Source organism: Anser cygnoides, chromosome 9, assembly GCF_040182565.1.
Source record: "Anser cygnoides isolate HZ-2024a breed goose chromosome 9, Taihu_goose_T2T_genome, whole genome shotgun sequence".
NCBI classification, from domain to species: domain Eukaryota; kingdom Metazoa; phylum Chordata; class Aves; order Anseriformes; family Anatidae; genus Anser; species Anser cygnoides.
In genome coordinates, this window is record NC_089881.1 from 22853742 (window position 1) to 22874819 (window position 21078).

The 21078-nt window shown below is 42.0% G+C and overlaps 1 protein-coding gene across 8 annotated transcripts in view; it reads right to left on the reverse strand.

The window, feature by feature from the left end:
* Nucleotides 1-21078, reverse strand: part of LOC106032155 (multiple epidermal growth factor-like domains protein 6) — a 223868-nt gene that overhangs the window by 164469 nt on the left and 38321 nt on the right. For all 8 annotated transcript variants that reach the window (XR_010833610.1, XR_007161622.2, XM_067002516.1 and 5 more), the window contains 3 exons: nt 14542-14676; nt 14173-14282; nt 12606-12710 (listed from right to left, as the gene is read on the reverse strand). Coding sequence is in view for 6 of the 8 variants with exons in the window: in XM_067002516.1 (XP_066858617.1) it covers nt 12606-12710; nt 14173-14282; nt 14542-14676 (350 nt within the window). In the remaining 2 variants the exon portion in view is untranslated. The remainder of the gene's footprint in view (nt 1-12605; nt 12711-14172; nt 14283-14541; nt 14677-21078) is intronic.

Sequence of the window (21078 nt, forward strand, 5' to 3'; positions counted from 1 at the left end):
GTTGTGCATAGAGGAGGTTATTAGAAAGCAGCTGAAGAAGCAGAAAACAATTTTGAAATAGCTTGGATCTCAAGTTCTAGTCACAATTTCTGGCTTCAGAAGCGGTGAGGACACAAGGAAAATGAACCAGAGAGGAAAGAAATGAGCAAGACGTGCAACAGCAGCGACAGAATTTCAGAGAACCACGGGAACAGAGGGCTGGCACCTCTGAGAACATTTCATCTGCAGCCTTCTCATCCTCCGCAGGAGCTGTGACAGAGCCAGGTGACAGATACCTGCCTAGACAAATAAAGGCTTCCGCTGCACCTGCGGTAAGCAGTCTATTTCAATGCTTCGTTATTACTGAAAAGGAGAGGGGGCAGCTAAGAACATGCCTAAGAAATGTCATGTGGGGCAGCTTTGAAACACCCCTGTCTAGAATTTGACTGACGGTCTTCGGTTTATGGGCCCAGGAAAACACACCTCTGAAAACAAGCTAAGTTTAAGAACAGCAAGTCTCATGCTATGCAGAAAACAGAAAAAAAAAGGCTTTCCTGGTATTCCAAATCACTATGCTTCCCAGAAATTGGGAGACCATGGGAAGTCGTCTTAGGAAGCAACTGTGGCCAGTGATGCTGGAAAGTGGCAGCAGGGAATGCCTGAAGTGAGTAGAGCTGAAAACCTGGTCCGTGGTTCACAAGCCTGTAAGCTGCTGGGTTTGGTACTGTACAATTATAATCATTTTGGAGACGCCAGAAAGACTTTCTGAGCAGGGAAAAGAAAATTTAAGCACAAGTAGTCACATGTATTGCACCCAGTTAACGCATTGCTGTTTGTCTAAAATAAAAGCCCTGATACACTCAGTTTCCTTCCAGCCTGATTGTTACCCACAAGTAACACTAACCTTAAGCTCATACCACACCTTCCAGAGATGTAATTACAGGCTACGTGCCTGGATCACCACTGAAATACTACCTGTGAGTAAGATAGCAACCCCCAGTGATCAACAGCATGAGACACGGTGTTTTTCAATGAGATTCGAGGGCAAATCCTAGTATTAAGACGACAAATGTCTGCATCTGTGCACAAAACAGTACAGCTTCGCTTTTTAGTGTCGTGAATGCACGTTGACAGTTCATTAGATTACTTGAGAGGCAGACTTGCCTTCGTGGAGGAAGAAATCCTAGGAGCAAGTAGTTTTTCAGATGTAAAAGGTACACCATACTGAGTGGTACCAATACAACCAAATTCAGACCGAAGCATGTAACCTACACCAAGCCTAGCACTTCCATGTCACTTAGACCTAGCTCTCATTCCCATCCGGGCTGGAAAATACTTGAAACTGCCTATGGAGATTGTAACTTCCACTTTTCAGTTTTCCAAGAACCAAACTGAATTAAAATTCAAGTTCTAATCTATGAGAACTGGAAAATATCAACCAAAAATGAAAATATCATTAGTAATAATCACATTTATCCCACAGCATGTTCAGTTGTGGTGGTCTATTACTGACTACCATTGAATACAACAAGAATGAAACTTTAAGGTGCCTTTAGCAAAAGTTCAGCATTCTCCTCTCCCCCTCCCTCCCCATGTTTCAGGCAGGAGTAGTGTTTACTTCATAAAATTGCTGCAGAAATCCAACAAAACCCAGCATTACCTCCCTTCTAACTCATTTAGCCATATGTTTATAACACAACCCATGCTTGGCTTAGACTGCTCAGCTTTGTGGAAGTCACTCATAATACCAAACACACTCATTGCTGTTCAATATATTCAACAATTAGACATTTTAGGACTTATTTGTGAATAGCCTCATATTTGGGGTGGGAACCGAATAGAATGGTGCATGCCTGACATATCTGAGCAAGAGCCAAATAGACAAAAAGCCCTCATACTGCAACCTCCCCAGGGAAATCTTTGTTCATTTTAATACTTGTTCAGTCAGCTGTCTCCGTGAATGACAAGGTTTTATCTCTAATGTGAATGGCTTCGAAGGCTACTTGCATTATCCATTCTTCAGCAGCTGTTGCCGAAACCACAGGGTTGCAAACTTATAATTAAATCCAGCTGCCACTACTGCGAGTTCAGTTATATCAAAGTGAGCAGCAATGCCTCGTGGTTGCTGGCAAGATTCTGTCTCCATTTCTAGACAATGTAATTAACTCTTTTGCCCCTTTTAGACGAAATAAACATCGGCACTGAAGAATGCTGTTAAATGACTGTAAAACAGTATTTATATAGAAGAATTTTATGGCAGTCATTAAACCTGAGAAAATAAATTCCTAGGTAGATGATGGCTGCGAACAGATAGATCTTTCCTTAATGGCACTGATAGGACACCCAAGGAGAGACAACACAGGAAGGAAGGAGTTTCCTGTAGAAAGGAGCTGTGACAGGATACATATTAACAGATCTACCCTTAAGCCTTAAAGCACAGCCTCCAGAATACAGCAAATATCCATATCCAGTTTGAGACAATTGCAGCGAAGGGATGGCGGAGTGAACCACAGGGCTTCCTTCAATGCCAAGATCACTTTCAGAGCCCAGTGCCCGTGTCTCAAGTCACTTACAATACAATCCCTGACTGAATAGCTTCATGTGCACATGTACTTTTAGAAGTAAACTTTTTTCTCCAAATAGTCAAAAACTGTTCATATCCATATGCCATCGACATGTGTAAATCTGCAAAAACACAGTCAAATTTAGGTAGCTAATTTTCTCATTCCCAATCCTGTAAGTGCTGCCTAAGGAGGCCCAATTTCATCACTTGTGCAAGAAGCTGCAGTGAAAGCATCTCAAAAACATTTCACAGGAGTAGAAGCAATCAGCAGAGAAACATTAGAATAATGCCACTGAAGTAGAAAGCAAAGCATTCAACTGAGCTCTGTTTGTGAAGAGTTGTGTTACTTGTACCTTTGGAAGCACACGGCAGCCCGTTTGCTCCGGAGGGCTGGAGGGAAAGCACAGCAGAGAGCAGGAATACCCAACCTCCTGCTCCAAGCGTGGCATGTTAAGGAACAGGGAGAGAGATCTGCTGAGAGCGGGACGCAGAGCAACCATCTCAAAATTCGCTTCACGTTAACGCAGAGCAAACCTTCCAAAACGCACCAATAAAGATTTTAAAAATTGCTGCTGGATTTTCTGCCAAGTCACAGTGAAAGCTCCAAGTTATCCAAGTGCTTTTTAACAGCGGGGTTGCACACAGAGCCACACAACTGCTTGAAGTGGCTGTGGGCATTGGCAAGAGACTGGCTGCAGTCCCATGGAGTATTTAAACTTACCTGCAGCACCTGACCTGATTTACTGTGATCTGCTCAGAGGCCACACTGCGCGCTGGATACCCAAGTAACGTTGCCCCCAGACACACAGTGACCAGCAGGAGGCACAAAACTGAATCCAGGCGTTTCTGCAGACCCGAGGTCTGCTCGCTCACTTTTTGCTAGGGAGGAAAACAAAAAGGAACTGCAAGCATCTCTGCACAGCGTTCATCTTTCTCATGGCTTTCTACCGCATTTTTTGAAGCGACATCAAATAAATGCTAGCAGCTAGAAAGCAGGTTTTCTTCCATTATTCCTTACTTTTACTTTTCACAGCAAGTACAAAGTAAACAGCCTTTTATATCAAAGAATAAGGGTGAATTTGCTCTCAGGTGGTTATTCTTAGGTTCATTTACTTTTGACATTTGTTTGCTGTTTCACTACTGCTGTCTGTCTACCTGTCGCTTTGTACTAATGGCTGTGAAGCCCAGGCACTCAAGAGCATTTCAGCGAGATGGGCTGATTATTATATCCTGTCATAGCTAGGTGGGAGCCAGTCACGATTTTTCAATCAGCGTTTTACCATGCCCGTTTTAAAATGACAAAGCTTTTATTCCTCTGAGCTTTTTAGCGGCTACTTTAAAGCGCTTTTTTACCTGCAGAGGTTTGTACCTTCCCAATGCAGAGAGGTGTTCCTACAGGCCACACCGGTAAGGGCCAGCTGCAAGTGAAGAGAAAGTGAATGCAGGGGAAGGGCAAAGAATGAGGGATATAAAGGCTGGAGGAAGCCCACGCTTTTGTTTTCTTTTAAATCATTTATGAGATCCTGCTTGCAACTGAAATTATTCTCTGAATCAACTGTTATCCTTCACTAGAGCAGATAATGTCATTTTATCTTAACCATAACTTTTTTTTCTTGAGAGGTTATAGATAGCTTGGACCTTCTGTGGTATTTTACACAATATTTTTTTTCTTTTACAAGTATCTGCACAGAAGAACATTCAACTCCTCTTTCTCCTGAGTTTCTAATCAGCTCCAGCTCTGACATTTTATACTTAGGTCCAACTTTACATCTGTATTAATTTGTGACTGTATATGTATATAGTTTATTATTCAAATCACAATCTGTTTAAAGTATCAGGACACCTATCATTTGCCAGAGTGCATAACACAGAGGACAGATCAGAGAACGGGATGTTCCCCAGAGACCAAGAGCAGAAGGTATTTATTCACTGACAGCAGATGACTTTTGATAGACCTACATGTAGGGGTTGATGTTATACATTAGAAATGGATCTAAAAAAACACAAACAAAACTTAAAATAGTATTTTCTCCTGCTTTGAAAACATTTAGAATGAAATTTTTATATGCTATATTAAGGCTTGGGGGAAAAGAGAATCAACCAGTGCATATTTGATTCTCAGATTTGAGGCATTTAGGTCACCGAAGTGCTGGAGATTGCTGGAGGTCTCCAACTATCCACTGAGACCAGAATGTGCGAAAAGGTTAAGTCAGAAGACTATCAAGGTTAAAGTGTCATTAAAGTTGATAAATTAATTAGGGACTGAAAGAGCAAGACAGTGTTTTTCCCTTTTTCCTACAAGGGAGGCAGGATGAAATCAATTACTTCTAAGTAGTGTAGGTCATGGCAGGAAAAACAATCAATCCAGTTCACTAACTATAAATAGCTGTTCTGATTAATATACTAATTTTAAACACCAAAGGTATGTCAGCATACTTTCTCTTGCAAATACTTTATTACCTACATAAAACTGCCTACAGCATTTGGTCTTTATAAAATTCATTTTTAACTCCATTCTTGTACAAATTTGCCCCGACAAAGCATGAATTAAAATCACGCAGGAAAAAAGCCAGAAGAAAAATTACCTACCGTTTTCAAACTTAAGCAGAAAAATCACACTACAGCACTTGCCTAAATAAATGTACATACCTAATGCTGCTTCCTGCTTACTAAGAGTGACCAAGGTAAGTGTCGGGCTCATATGACAGTAAGGCAAGAGCTGGCTTTGTGCCTAGACTTCTGTGTAGGTCCTGTGAACCGTGAAGCTGCCTTGACGGAGTTGAATATCCCTGTCCCGTTGCTCCAGTTGATTTCTTCTCTAGGACAATTCTAAACCATGCAAGCATTGCCTGTCTTTTGAAGTATTTCACAAGTCATCTTTCTGAATGGATATAAGATCTGGAATGGTTTTGCAGTGTAAGGGCAGCAGACTTTCATTGTTCATACCTTGCTCTCTACTTTTTGCCCTGAACAGCATTATCTCTGTGGTCCCTGTGCTTATAGAAAGGCTTCTCTTGATGTCTGTGTGCCATCAAGCAAGCTTCAACACTGTCAAACTTTCATATTGCTTCTAGAAGGGCCAAAACTGCACGAGTAGATCCTGTGAGGCTTCACGGCCCCCGGCCAAGGGGGAAAGCAGGCAAAGCTGTGACAGCAGTTTCCAAGGTCACCATAAAGCAGACTGTGCAAGAAGCATGAGAACGAAGGCAGGGGTGGCAGCAGGACACTGAGTTAGCCCTGACAACTCCAAGCTGACAGAGGCTGGCGATACACCGAGGGCTACCCTGGGAAGCACAAAGGCTGCGTTGCTAAGAACTCACCTAATACTAGTGCACTACAGACTGTATGAAGGAAGGAAGACATTTAGTCCTTGCAGTCTGCAACAGCACTGTCTTCGTCTGAAATACAACACTGCTTTTTAATTAGAGGGGAAGTTTGAAAAAGGTTATCTTTATTTTAGGTTAACTAGATTTCCAGGTCTCCTTTTTGGAGGTCTTGCATGCCTACCAGGCAACTCTAGAGAAGCGAGGCACACGACTTGCTCTGCCCTACAAAGTCCCATCTCGCAGTCTGAACAACGGCGGAGCTGTCTGGCCACCTGGAGTAGGAACGCCAAATCCAAGAACATCTCAAATAAGTCAAACAAGAGGGACTTTTCAAACACACCTTGGGCGGTAGAACACTTAACACTGAATAAAAATCACCTGAAACAGCCTTGAAAACAGTGTTAAGAGAACTGTAAAGCCTTCGGTGTTGGAATGAATTACAGCAAAGAAATACTAATGGGATTCTCAGACGTCTTCATTTGAGTCAAGGGCTTCAGCATTTGTAACACGTCCAATTTATATCAAGCCATTTAAAACATAGGCTCCCCGCAATTTTGTCGAATTAAGACAATTTGCTTTCTGTAGAACTGGCGGGGATGTCAGCAGTGACAGCTTCCTTAACACCCACCAGGCATTAACTGCTGGCCACCAACAACCCCCACGTGAAGGCACCACCAGGTGGACCTGCCTCATGCTGCCCATTTCCCATCTCTCTTTCAAGCAGAAAGGGAGCCCCAAGGTCTACTCTGAACTCCCGAGGAGAAGAAACGTGTCAATACACCTTGCTGGCTGTGTTTGTGGTTTAAAATATACTTATTTTTAAACTTTTCCGTACTTTGGGGGGTTTGGGATACTCAGCAGCAGCACTGTTATTACTTTGACAAGTGCTAAAAAGATGCCGTCGCCCCAGGCCCTAATGCAGGCACAAGTGATTGCACAGCTCTGAAGCACTTCAGCACACACCAAGCCAACAGGATGCTCTCAAGCTGCCTGTCAAGAGCTCACACAACGCTGGTGCTCTTTTACTGCTATATAAAGAGCCAAAAGCATCCACACCTTCATATTTGCTGTCAGCCAGCACTACTTAATCGTGACAACAGAAGAGAACGGTAGCCAAAGGAAGAACAGAGGGTTGACATATAATTTTTCTTGAGAGCTGGAAAGGAGCAGAGGAAGGACAGAAGAGCCTGTCCCACTAGGAAGGAGACAATTGCAAGTTTTCTTTCTGCAAGAGGCTGTCTTTCTGTCCTGAGCAGCCTCAGCCATCTCTGCTTCCCTTGCTGGCATTGCACCAGTGGGACTGAGTAATGTGGAGCAGGAGAACAACTATGGTAGGACAGAAAGTTACAACCTTAAAGAGATTATGTGCAAACTGGAGCAATCCTTGTGTCATCCTCCTCCACTCTTTGGGAGAATTGGGAATCATATTTTCTTCTAGTTTACACATTTTCATGTTAAAAAAATCATTTTTGGTGAAGCTGCAAAAAACTCAGCTAAAATATGAACACAAAATACCAAAACCCTTGGCAACAAGGGCTGCCTTGTGATAAAGAGCACTGCATAAGCATGTTAAGGATTAACCTAGCCTCAAATACACAACCATTGTCTAGTTCTACTAGGAAACAAAGTGCATGAAATCTGAAGACATCCCTATGGGTAACAGGCCCATGGGACTTTTAGGCTTGCCTTTTGCCATTTTAAGGGACCTACACAGAAGGAAAATTTGTTGCATTATTTTATGGATATACACTTTCCTGAAAGGCTTATCCAGGTCTTCAGTCTCAAAGAAGAAAACATGCATTTCAAGAGACCAGAATTATACAGACAGGACATTCATTGCAAGTTGAGAAATAACTCTTTGCATGAAGAAATATTTACTAGAGGAAAACGGAAGGAAACCTTCTTGGTGAAGGACAGTTGCACAAAGAACCAGACCGTACCATTTCAGTCATTGCTTTTAAAAAACGCCTTTGCTCTCAGTAGTTCTGTAGCATGAACTCTCACCCAGCCAGACTAGGGGAAAAAAAGGCAGCACCTCCTAGAATCTTTATACAGGTCAATACCTTAATAGTGTGTGACCAGAGTTAAGGCAGAGATTGACAGCTAGTCAATGAACAGATGAATATCTATCTCATAAGCATTTCATTTTAGCTACCCATGCAGTAGACATTTTGCCTGTACATACACATTCCAGTGCTATTATCTCATGCCTAATTACTTAGGTCTCAAAGCACTTAAAAGGAATGAACTATCATTATCGGCATTTTATATAGAAACAAATTGAGGCATAGTGGTATAATTTCCTAAAAGTTATTGAACTCATATCCAAGGTCAGTGGCAGGTGAAAAACAAAGCTCTTATCTCAAATATCAGGCAAGCACTGAATTCAGTAGACCACACTGCCTCTCAAGATGTAGAGAATGCTTCCCAAGCATGTAATCTTTGGTAGTCTACATGAGCCAGTGTAAGAGAATTTAAAGTTTGACCTGCATTACAGCAAACATTTCAGTGTAAACCAAAGCAGCTGTACACTTAGAATCTATAGGACATTGGAATATTCCATCTTTGTGTTTACCTTTCCTCCAGTGACTAAGATAAAAAATGCCATCTTCTGACAAGTCTGCCTTGGTCATTCCATGCCTACTTTTAAAATACCCATTTTCTCATAGATGCTCAGTTTTAGTCATGCATGTCTGATTGTAATAGCTTTTTTGCAAAGCCTTTGTAATGCTGGGCTTTTGTTTTGGTCAAACTGATAAAGGCTGCCCAGTTCTCTTCGAGTATTAACGTCAGAGTAGGAGGCACTTTGTAAGACCAGCAGTAAATCGAGGTATGACAACAAAACGGTTAAGTCAAAACTTTTTTTGCATTGGGCAGTTTTATTTACACAAGGAGCAGTTACCTCTGTTTGTACTATTTGGAATGCTTTCACTAGCTGCATGGCCAAGTACAACTTCCAGGGCTGAATTAAACAAGCTAAATCAAGTCAATTCACTTCCACGTCCAGCTCAGGTGGCTAGCAGGCCTTGAACAAGTTTACCAGGACAACCAGTGAATAACTGAAACCAGAACTGCAGCCAATTTAACTCTTGGCACTGGGTTTACCATTTTTGTTTATTACAAGTCTTTCCTCCCTTTTGCTGGATTCAAGACAAAGAAGAACCTCAACTTCTGAGCAAGTTAAAATAAATAAAATAGAGCTTGCAAGTTTATACTGTAATTGATATAAGTCTATTATTGCAAGACAAATTGCAACAGACAATGAAAGAGACAGCTCAATCTGTTACTGAGTCCTTGTAATGGCTATATGAGGAGCTCAGCCATTTCACTCATAAATCTTTCTTCTAAGTTTTTATCACTGCCAGTGTGGGTAAAATAATAGAACTATGGAGTGAAGTATACAAGAGATGCATTACTGTGTCTCTAGTCACAATTACCTAAAGTTTGTTACAGGAATCATAACCCTTTCAACATCTAATCAGAAATAGCGTTGTGCTACAGGCTACTAAAACACCACGATACCTTTAAGAATTCATTAGATTTGATCATGCCGATTGTGAATAATCACCCCTGCTGCAAATCGCTGGTGCACAAGGATGTCATAAGTCATTCTCAACAGCGGGTCCCAAACTTTCTGTGGGACAGAGCAGTGCAAAGCATGTACCGACCTGATTTCCAGGACGTTGACCTACTTACTAAAAAGCTTAGTGGGAAATAAAGGCAACTGGGGAAAACAGATTAGAAGACTCTGGGGATATTTCCATTTTTGGGGGTGTTGTTTTCCCTGTGTGTTTCGTTTAAGAGAAATTAATTTTAATCTACTCCCTTTTTTGCAATGTTTTCTGTGGATCACAGTACCTAGCAGAGAAATTGTGAGAGCCACTGCACATACATAACTGCAGGATTAGCTGTCAACACTGAATAGCAGGAGCAGAAAAGATGAGCAGAGAGGTTGGGAGGGGGCACATACGATAGGGTACGTGCACCCACTTGAGCAAGATTGCTGCAAGTGGTTACGAAACGCCAGTGGTTCCTCCTCTTCTGTCAGGGAACTAAGGGAGGCCACACCAGAGGTGGCAGATACCAAGGTCATGACCGGGGATGTCAAATGACCAGCTTTTTGCAAGATTCTTTGTGGCTGCATATCCAGGTAGAGTCCCCTTCCCCTTTAAAGCCTGAGGGCTACCTGAACTCTCCTGCCAGAGACAGTCAGGGAACACAGTTTAGGGTTACAGGAAATTGCATCTCTGTACCAAAGTGTCCCCTTCGACAGCTTCACATACCATAGTATAACCCTTTCTATTTGCACTTTCTAGCACATATTCCAAAAACAAACCGTGGCCTGCCTGGCACTCATCTGCTCCACTGAATCCTCAAAGTGGAAGGTGCCGGTAGGAGAGGTCTCCTTGTCCTTTGTGTTAAGTGCAGGAAGGAAAACAATTTTTTAGTAAAGTTCACATGCAAGTATGGAAGGAGGAATAGGCTAGATTTAATGATTATTTAAAAACACAGCATATTACAGTTAAGTAATGCAGTCACATTAAACTCAAACTACTTAAAAATGGCAGTGTTCCAATATCAGCCAGATTAAAAAAAAAAATCAGATGCTTAGGCTGCTAGCTCCACGGTGCATTTTCCTTAGTTTTGTTTGCAACAAATATGGTGATACAAGCCTCACAAGCACCTGACTGGAGATGCCTGCAATGGTTAAGAGGCCTTACTCTCTAAATTACCATGCTTTTATTAGGCGGGTGAAATGGCCATAACATTCTTTCAGAAAGGAGTTTTTCCCTTCAGAATTTAATTTATAAACTCACTCCTGCCAGGCTGCGATAGCAGCTACTGTATAAACCTGAAAATGATGACTACAGAAATTCCATTCAAGCCTTAGGAATCAATAGAAAGCAGACAAACCACCAAGATAAAGTTCCACCCAATTGCAAAGAGCAAGAACGGCAGGATACCTCACTTTGTGCAGTCTTTATTTCACAGGTTGGTGGCTGCGGACACTGCAAAAACAATCTCATTTCAGTCTGAAAATCTGACCTCTGCTATCCACATGCTGCACCCACGTAATCTGCCTGTTGGAAATGCTTTAGTGTTGTAGGTATTTCCAGGCAACAGAAGAAAGACTAAAAACTAGAGAAGACAGTTTAGAACTTGCTGAGACATATTGCATTTGGTAAAAGCTTCTTATATGGGCTCCTTAGAGATCCTAATCCTGCTTACCTTGAAGCAGCAGCTCTTCTGTAAGTCAATAACAAAGCAATCTTCATTGGTGTCGCGCTGGTTCATACCAAGTTACATACAAACCCGTGTATTTCTGCACTGCCCATAGAAACAACAATTGCAGCATTACCCTTAGGATTCTCTTAACTGAACTAATACTGTTTGAAGGCAGATGTTGGCATGCCGTAGCCTGATGTCAGCAGAAATTTCATTGTGAAATTTTCATTGTGAAGTGCTCTGCATTTTATTTAAATGCTTGCTTACAAATGAAAAGTGTTGTCTATGACCAGGCTCCAATGAAATAAACCTGTTGCAATGTTTGCTGACTTTTTGCATTTCCAGCTGCTTTATTACCTTCACCTGGGGAGGCTGCTACCCATACAGAGTTGTTTTGGCATGGTCATGCAAGACCCAGTCCCACACATAAGCCTTGGTAAAGCCCAGAGATCAGAATGACAGAGGTTTTGAAGCAAGTATAATACACGCCATGTGTCGAGCACAGAGCTTAGCTTTTCAGCTCTCGAAGGGATTGCTGTTGTAAATAAAGCTATCACATCCCTTCTCACACTTCAGAAGACACAGGCCAAGCATGGATATGAACATATTAGAATTATAAAAACTAAATATTCAAAAGCTTGCCTTTCTGAACCAAACCATGTGCTTCTGTTGAGGGAAAAAATACCATTTGTTTAATACGAAAGAAATCCTTTGTCTCCATCAGAGTCTACTTTGAAGGGATGACTTTTTGACTTTTTCCACCCCTTTTCAGAAGCCATAAGGATGCAGTTCCATAATTTTAGAGAGCTTTATGCAATGAGATATTCTTAATTCACATGAGTTGCAAGAAAACACATTGCAAGTTTGTCAGATCAAGAACCAACAAATGAGGAAAGGATTCCCATTAAGAGTGAGCGATAGCCTAAGTTGCATTGACTTGAGTACATAGTGTGCTAAAATGCATGTAGAGTGAAAGAGTAGTGTATAGGTTAGTGTTTTGAGACTACTACACAATATTCAGTAGTGATCTGTAAAACCAGCCTTCTTGTTTTCAGAGGCACCAAAGAAAGCCCATTAATACATTTGGCTCGTTTGCTATGTACTTTACCTACTGCTAAACCTGTTTTGATTCAATCCACCCTTGCCACGCTTAAAGAAGCACTGAGAAGTTTAGCAGGAGTGCCACAAGAATGTGCACATTCAGAAGAAAGCAGTATAATGATATTCCATAGGATACCACCACCAACATTCACTGGCATTATCCTTTAGAGAAATTCATCTGTTATTATCCAAACTCATTTTTCATCTTGCTTTGTTAAATTTCAATACCAAAAGAGGCTAACCCTGAAAAATAATGGCCAAATAGCTAGTTTGACTTCATTACCTCTGCAGTATTCTATGGTAACAACATTTATTAAAGACGCAAATATCTTGCTATATATGTTTTTACTCAAACATTATGAAATCACAGTTCACGCAGATACCTTTGAGACAATTTACATTTGACTCACCATACTGGCAGCGAGGACCCTGAAATCCTGCAGGACACTGGCACATCGGAGATCCTGCTTCAGAACACTTCCCTCCATTGAAGCAAGTGCCAGCAGCGCACGGCACTAGTACACACAAACAGAATGAAACAGGGTTTTGTTTATTTTGTGCTAAGGATTCTCCAGAACTGCCTCTTTCTATCATAGCCTGCTGTAACAGGCACTTTCAAGTAAATGGAATTCATCCTTTTATTTAAAATGAAAAGTTAAACTGCAACAGAATTTTATCATGGCTACAACTACCATGTTGATATGACAAAATTTAATTTCAAATAAAAATAAGACCAGGATGATGCAGTTTAACCTGAAGATGCTTCAAAATTAGAAAACAGTTTCCTAGGACTGAAAGTACTACCTGAATGTGGAATGACAGAAGAGATGAACTGCTGGAGAATAATGCAGCAATGATTAGGAAACATTGCTGTATTAAAAGATGTTATGTATGTCCAAGGGAATTACAATAATTCTCTTCCCTTCTTCCAACACAGATTTACTTACAATAGGTTAAATTCCACATAGTGGAGCCAAATTAGCATAGAGTATCAAATATAAGAGAATAATCCAGCTAGCTTGGTGCCTTAAAGAATTCAACACAAGTCTTCACTGCTCTTTCAGGAAGAAGATAATTCTACATTACCACTGGTGTTCAAATGTTACATTCCTTTGTGCCATAGACTAAAATACAGATTGTAAACATCTTTGACTTCTTACAATAGAACAGGTGCACGCTAAATATGTAGATTCACACTGAAACTAACAGAAATACCTTTCAGGCTTTTCTTTTCTTTTTTCTTTTTCTTTTCTTTTTTTTAAGTGTAAAGAGAATCATAAAAGCAAGTTCTCTGAAGGTGGTCTTTGGGTTGGTACAACGATTAAAAAAAACCATAGGAACAGATGCTTGCTTTCATACAGAAAATATAATTACCAACAAAACAGTAGCAAAACTGAACAGTGAGTAGATTGTTATCTTCTATTCATGTCTTGTTAACAGTGGTTAAAGTGCTCCCCCATCATTTAAATTTAATTCCGTGTTTTAGGAAAACATCCAATCATGATTAAAAATTACTAATAGGAACAGGTTCTCATCAGATGGAGAACTGCAGGGTAGAAAGTCAATTACTTCGATGGCAACAGCAGCAGTGAAAAAGCCAAACCAGTCAGACTCCACAAGGAGTGCTATGTCCAAGAAACAAGTGCCTTACAGCAGATTTGTTTGCATAATTTGGGTAACAGCAACAACTTCGGTTGGCCTGTCAAAGCCACACTGGCACAAAAAAGCTGCAACAACTATAAACTGTAGAAACTGAATTTCTGATTAGCTCAAAATTAAGGTTACTTGGGACTTTTGCATACAACAGCTTTTGTATTTTTAGAAGAAGTTTCCTTTTCCAGAAATAGACTGCCTCTTTATAGAGGAAATTTCTAGTTATAAATAGCAAGAAAAAAATTCTAGAAGGAAGATTCAGTAAGAAAATAAGGCCCAAGGATATGATCAGGCATTGTTCTTTCAGTTTTGCTATCCACTTACAGTGCAAACAGCCTGGTTCGTTGTTGTGTTGGACCCATCCAGGACAGCACTTATAGACAGTCTGATGCTCCATTCTGTACACCTGCTTGTAAACTGTGTAGTAACCAGACCTTTGAAGAGAATTAGTTCAGAACAGTCACAACTCTAATTTAGCTTATTTGCATCTCATCAGTAGCAAACTGTACTCAAATTTAAAGTATTAAATATGTAGTAAGTATGGTTACGTCTCAGCAAGACATGACATACCCATAATTAAGTTGCATATATATTTCAGGAGATGAAACAGTTTACAACTTTTCCTCACAAAAAAAATAAAAACTTTGCACTCCATTTCAGTAACAGAATTCATTTGTAACAATAAATAATTACCTTCTCTCATAGCCCATACACCACCTCCTCCCTGTGCAGCCTTGTTTCCACATCTTGACCATCCGACTGAAGGCTTGAACACATGGCTGCTGGTGTCCTACTAGTGCCAACTCAAACACTGGGCAGACATTTGGCCTTAAGGGAAAGAAAAGAAAAATACATAACTTTTAACACGATATTCGAAAGTCTAAGCGTAACTAAGTATATTTTTCCATATGCAATGGTTATTAAGAGTTTGAAACAGATTTTACATTGCTATTTAAGAACACCGTACTTCTGTGCCTGATCTCTCCTTGAGCTGATGTCAAGCAGCTCTCTCGCAAGAGCACACTATGCAGCAACACCTGACAAGCCACAACCCACTGAACTCAGACCAGCAAGAAAGCGTTCCCCTGGCTTTGGTGGAGCCAGGACTTTGTTGGTGTATTGGTTGCATGAGCCATGAGCGTGAACACGGTCCTGGTAGCAATTTTTACGTGAGCTGGCCTCTCTGAACAGCTAGGCCAGCAAAACGCGACCGTACCGTGTTCCCAGAAAATGGGAGGTGAAGCACCTGAGCAGGATCTGACTGAGGACTCAGCAGACCCTCGTTGCTGTCTCTAGCTGACAACAGCCTTTCAGATGAGGCGCTGCTGACAAAGGATGGTGCCTCACAAGCAGAAAAGCTGATGGCTAAGGTGAGGGAGCCTGAAAGGCTCTGTGCCCGTGCTGAATTTGCTGGGAACCCCGCTGCCCGGCCACCGCTGGGCTGACGGACCGGGGTGAGAATCTCAGGCCTGACAGCTGCAGGCACTGACCTCCATAGCTCGTGCCACCAAACAGCCAGGCTCTAAATATAAGTAACAAAAGCAGATTCCACCTTAGAAAACAGCATGTAAACCAAACAAAGTATACAGTGAAATTCAGGCTGTACACAAGTCAGGGGAGGCTTTGCCATTGATTCAAGAGCAGATGAGATTTAGCTAAATTGCTGTGGAAGAGGGGCAGTCTGGAGGAGCCCCCCTTTGCGAGCAGCCCCCTCAGGGAAGCACATGAAATTTTCAGAGGAAGCGTAGCTGTCCTCGGCTGATTATTCAAGAATAACAAGAGCAAAACAAAAGCTCTGCTTTGGAGGATGAGATGTAATCTTCATCCTGCTAGCTAGCCTTGGTTAAAACACAGCAACATCCCACAAGGTATGGAGGGTCAAAAATAACGAGTTAAGTGTTACAAGTTGATGGTTTTGTAGAGATACTGGCTTACTCTGATTGCATTGCTGATGTAAATTAGGAAGTGCTGTATGTACCAGGTCCAGCTGAAGCAAGAAAGCTTGCTTTTTTGTTGTCTTTTGAGAAACTAGTGTATCAACATCGAAATTCAGTGATTTTTGGAGTAGTTTAGAGATTACTAATGTAATAATTTATTGAATTCCTTCCAAGCAGCCTGCTTTAGCTGCTGAGGCTTTGCAAATTTAAACCTTTAGGATTAAAATAAAGGGGTATACATGTACTTTGTATACCTAATTTGGTTACCATTTGGTAAATTCACCATTTTAGCAGCCATGTCATACAGCTGGCAGAGTTCTTCCAGAAATGTTAGCTGGAGAGCTCGCTGTTCAGGCCAGGGAATATCCAAGAGGAATACACACTCACCTCCTCTGCCAACTGAGGAAGCATCAGTGTGAAGTTGCGAGAGAAAGCAACTTTTCTTTCCACATTAATACAATAGATAATGGTTCTAGCCCAACAGCTGCCTGGCAGGTAAAGCTATTATTAGCTACACGGGATATTGTTGCTATCTCATTCAAGATTCATGGCGGTTTTTATCTGCAAGGCCCCAAGTACTTTACTTCTCCCTGTTATGGCTGAGTACCACGCAAGGCAGCCTTTCTAATGAAAAAGTACATCTTTCATCTGCAGGTCTTCAGGTAGCTGACAAACATCATTAAATTAAGCCTCTGCAGAACAGGAAAATACTATAAGCATGGTCATTTTTACTGATTAAATACTTAGAAAAAACCCTAGGTTACGATAGAGCAAAAGGCTGAAACAAACCCCAGAAGGCGAGTGTGACTTCCCTGCATTTCGGTCACCAGAGGAACCACAGGAGGAAACAGGTGCTGGCTCATTTAATCATTAGCCAGCACAGGTTTTAGTTGTTCCACCTTCAAAAAATGCAGAAAAAAATACTGTTGCCAAGTCATAATCTCATCTCCATCATTCTAACGGCTCCCATGCCTGTTTCTTTACAAGGAAGTCTACCAAAATTATGACACCCAGGTAGCATCTGTAATACGAGAACTAAAAAATGTGGACACCACAATTCAATGATGCCTGCCCTCTGTCAGTTTTAGCCCTGCTTTGTGAGAAACCTGCCAGTCGATATGGAAACCCAGCAACCCACACGCTACTATGGAGAAGACTCCCGACACTTGGGGACCACCAGTCATGTACAGCACCCAGCAGGGGACATCCAGGCAGGTCTCCTAGAGGGCCTCCCCAGCTGAGGGGTGTCCACCTCCATGCAAAGAGGACCTTCATCTGACAGCAGCACTCCAGGAGAGAAACTGAGCAGGTTTAAAACAAACAAAAACCACCACAAAATAACAACAGTTCCCAATAGGGCAACCAGAGCATATAGCTGTGTGCTTCCTTTCATAGCTTCCTTTAAGTAGGCGACCTATCTCATGGCAAGCCATACACAGCACATTCATACTAGATACCCTTATCTCGATAGAAGTTAGTCCCCGAACTAAAATGCCCGTTTCCCCCAGGCTTTGAAGTGACTGCCGATCTCTGTTATCCTAAGGCACATTTTCAGTGGACCACCACGCATCTGTAATGAGACCATTCAACAAACACACAGTACAAGTCTTCTCTACGATCACATTGAGTTTTTTTTCAAAATGACAAGCTGTCAATCTCTTATACATCTGTATTGCAACAGGTATTACATGCTCCAACCACTAAGGGTCTTCCTGGAAAGCACCGATGCAGCAGTCACCCAGGACACCAGGGAATTCACACAGATAACCAACAAAATACAGGAAGGTTCAGCTATCACCGAGAGCCTTCCCTCACTTTTCTACAAGTGCCTCCTAATCCTGTTCCTCACAGGAGACCTACAGAACTTGAGCCAGCTCTGAGAATTGAAACGCTGATGGCTGAAAATAACGGGTTCAGTGGCACTGGGTTAGGGTGCATCTGTTCCCCCACTGCCCGTCTCTCCTGAGTTTCCAGGGGATGGTTTCCATGGATGGTCTGGGCTGGCCCAGAATTATCTCATCGTATCCCTTCCCCATTGTTCCAGGCTCTTCTTCCTCCACTGCACAGCCCGCTTGCTGCCCTGCTCCAGACTTCGGGTTTGCCCTAGCTACAGCTGCCAACTCCACAAAGTGAGACAGACGACAGTGGCAGAGCAGCTTCAGACTGCCTCAAATTCCTCCAGCAGCCCCCCTTCCTCTGTTTCCACGTCATCTCCATCACTTCACAGCCCTCCCCACGTGTGCCAGCTACCCCTTCCCCTCAAGTTACCCCATCGTTCAACATATTGAGCTTCAGTTCAAAGCGATTGCTCCCGACCCATTCTTAGCGCAGTCTGCTGTTTGTTTCAGAGCCAAAGGAGCTCTTTGTATGCCCAAAATCTTGCCTGCTTTTTTTCCCCTCTCCATTACGTCAGTTGGTCTAATAAAACCCTCGCCTTACTTAGCAACCATGCCTCACTTAGCAGGCTTTTCGAACGACTCTCCCTCCAGTGAATAGAACATCATGTACTGATAATTCATGCATATCTCCTTTTATTAGAATTGCCTAAAACTTTCCAGATAAAGGTACATTCATCTGCATCGCTCCCCCATAAATAAAAGAAGCTGACAATTGTTGTAACGACACGCTGAGCCCATCCTACAAACTCTTCCTCGTGTGCCATTGCCATGTTCCCAGGAATAGCTGTATCAACTTCTGCAATGTACTTAATAGGATTGAATGGCACTCGCAGAATAAAGCGAGGCAGCAGCATGAAGTCGTATGTTTATTAAGATTTATTCAAAGTAAGCCATTCCCCCAAGATGCCCTTGGGATAATTTAAAGGCAGATATCAAAACCTCTGCTACATTATAATTAAACTGCAGCAATCGCATAGCATGTAATCCTTTGCTGGCAAAACCAACGGATAACACGTGCCCTCTCCGACAGTTAACAATCTTCCCAACTCCCCACACTCAGTGTACTATTTTCTAGCCATCTAACTCACGGCTCTTGGATACATTACCTATAGCTTAACCAGTTTCTTGAACAAAAGTACCACTGGAAAACAGTTATGTATTACGACACTCGCTAAATAGAGGCCATCTAAGACTAAAGTGAAGCCTCCAGTGGATATAATGGTACAATTGGAGGAAGAGAGCTCCACTTTTACTCCCATGCCCTCTGCATTCAAAAAATAATTCTTAATGGGAGTTTAAGTGTTAAAATATGCCTAACACATAAATGTCTATTATGTTGTATGCTTTGATTGATACACCAGTCCCTTAAAACCTTTTTATACTGATGTTCTCTGTTAGCCAAAACTGACACTGAGGCTGTTATTAGCTTGTCAGTCTGACTTGGGCAAGTCAGAAAGCTCACATTTAATATTTGCATTAGGAGAGTGCCCTTTAAACAAAGCTACCCTACACACTTCCAGTTCAGGACTTGAGATTTTAATGAACAGGTAATTGGACCAGTGCGAAGCACGAGCAGCCTTGGCTAATCATATGGCTGCGATGCCTGGGAACCACTGCACAACAGGAGAAGGTCAAAGGGAAAAATTAAAAGCACTTTCAGGAGGGATATAATTCATTCCCATGTTTAGATTTTGAAAGGGTATGTGCATCTTCATATGAAAATGCAGTCAAAAAAACACCCACGGAGGTCTATAAAATAGGAAGACCGCAAACCTGGCTCAGGAAGTCCCTGAGTCTCATGTTCTTGAGGCTGAAGCAGTTATTTCAGGCAAAGTTTTACTGCATGCTCACGCTTCTCTTACAGCCTTCACTGGCCATTTGGGGTCCACTCCTGGAAGCAGCCCACAAGCTCGGCGGTCTGTGGTCTTACTCACCCTGCTTCACATTTTTACTTCACAACACCTGGATCTCCTCTACAGCTCCATATCCCCAAACCCCAAAGCACACACCTTCACCAGACTCAACTTCCCTTCAGAATAGCCTTGTGGTTTTCAACAGAAGCTGGCAAAAAATTCTCTTATAGGTTCAAAAGCCAAAGGGTTAAATACAATCAATCTCACACCTGAGAAGCAAGGGGATGTGACACATGGACAAGGCAGGAGTATACAAGTGCTTTCTTGATTTCTGAATGCATGGATTTGGTGACACTGGATAGTGTTGGAGAAATAGTTTCATTTGAGAAGGCTGGTGAGCAGCATCTCACCACCACCAGCAGCATCTCACCCAAGCTCCCCAGAGAAGCGGCTGCAGCCTTCCCATAACCCATGGCAGAGAACGGGTGATAGAAGCAGCAGGTCTACAATTTCCCAAGAGATGTGAACTATTTTATTTTGCCCACTGATTTTCAAAGTAAGAGAAGGATATTAGCACAGCTTTTGCACACAACCAGCCAACCGTAAGTAATTTTGTGTAGCAATAATGGAAGTACAACGCTGTTTTCACATAACAAAGGAAAAGACAGCTATGAGTACAGGCCATCTGCTCAGGGGAGCAGAGAGGCAGCTTTCTGCACACACCCCTGGCATGTGTGGTCTGAAAGGGGAGATGGAGGTGAAGAGACAGGAGGACAACTGAACACACAAGAGCTAGCAAGGGAGCAGCTCCCCCATTTCAAAAGGTACCTTGTCTCTATGTGACAGAGATTTTTCTTAGCACAACCCTAACGCCTGGATCTTTGAATGACAAAGGAAGTAACTCTCATTCTATCAACCCACCTTCCCTCTCCCCAACTTAAAATTAAAGAGCTAAAAATAGGTAGAATTAATGGTAGTGAGAGAACAAATACACATCAAGATATCCTTAAAGGTTTCTTTCAACAGTGCAAACTTAAAGTCAAAACATTAATGAATATGAAACAAAGAATGATTTTAGGTCTTTCCACAGGGACTAAGAGAGTGACACCACTGCGCTGAACCAGAGGGCTGTTAACATCTGCCTAAGAAGGATGTTGTAGCCTGTGTTGTCTCAGCTGAGGAATTTGCAGTCTGAACACTATTGATCTTCCACAAAGCAGTCAATAGATGAAGCCTTCCATAAGAAGCAGCTTGCCAGAATTCCAGGTTTTCAAAACACTAATTCGTTAGTGTTCCTTCCTTTCATGCCAATAATAGGAGTGCAGAAAAGTCTGCATGCTTTTCCAGATTTAGTTTGAAAAGATAAGCGAGAACTTTTCCTAAGGAAATAGATTGTACTCAAAGCCAAATTCTCCGCTGCAGTGATGGCAACTGGTGGTCCTGCTCCAGAGGTGCGCCAGTCTTGATTAGACCAGAGTTGTACATTCCTTTCTCCTCCAAATACCCCAAACACCTTGAGCTCCTTTCAGAAGAGAACTCCAG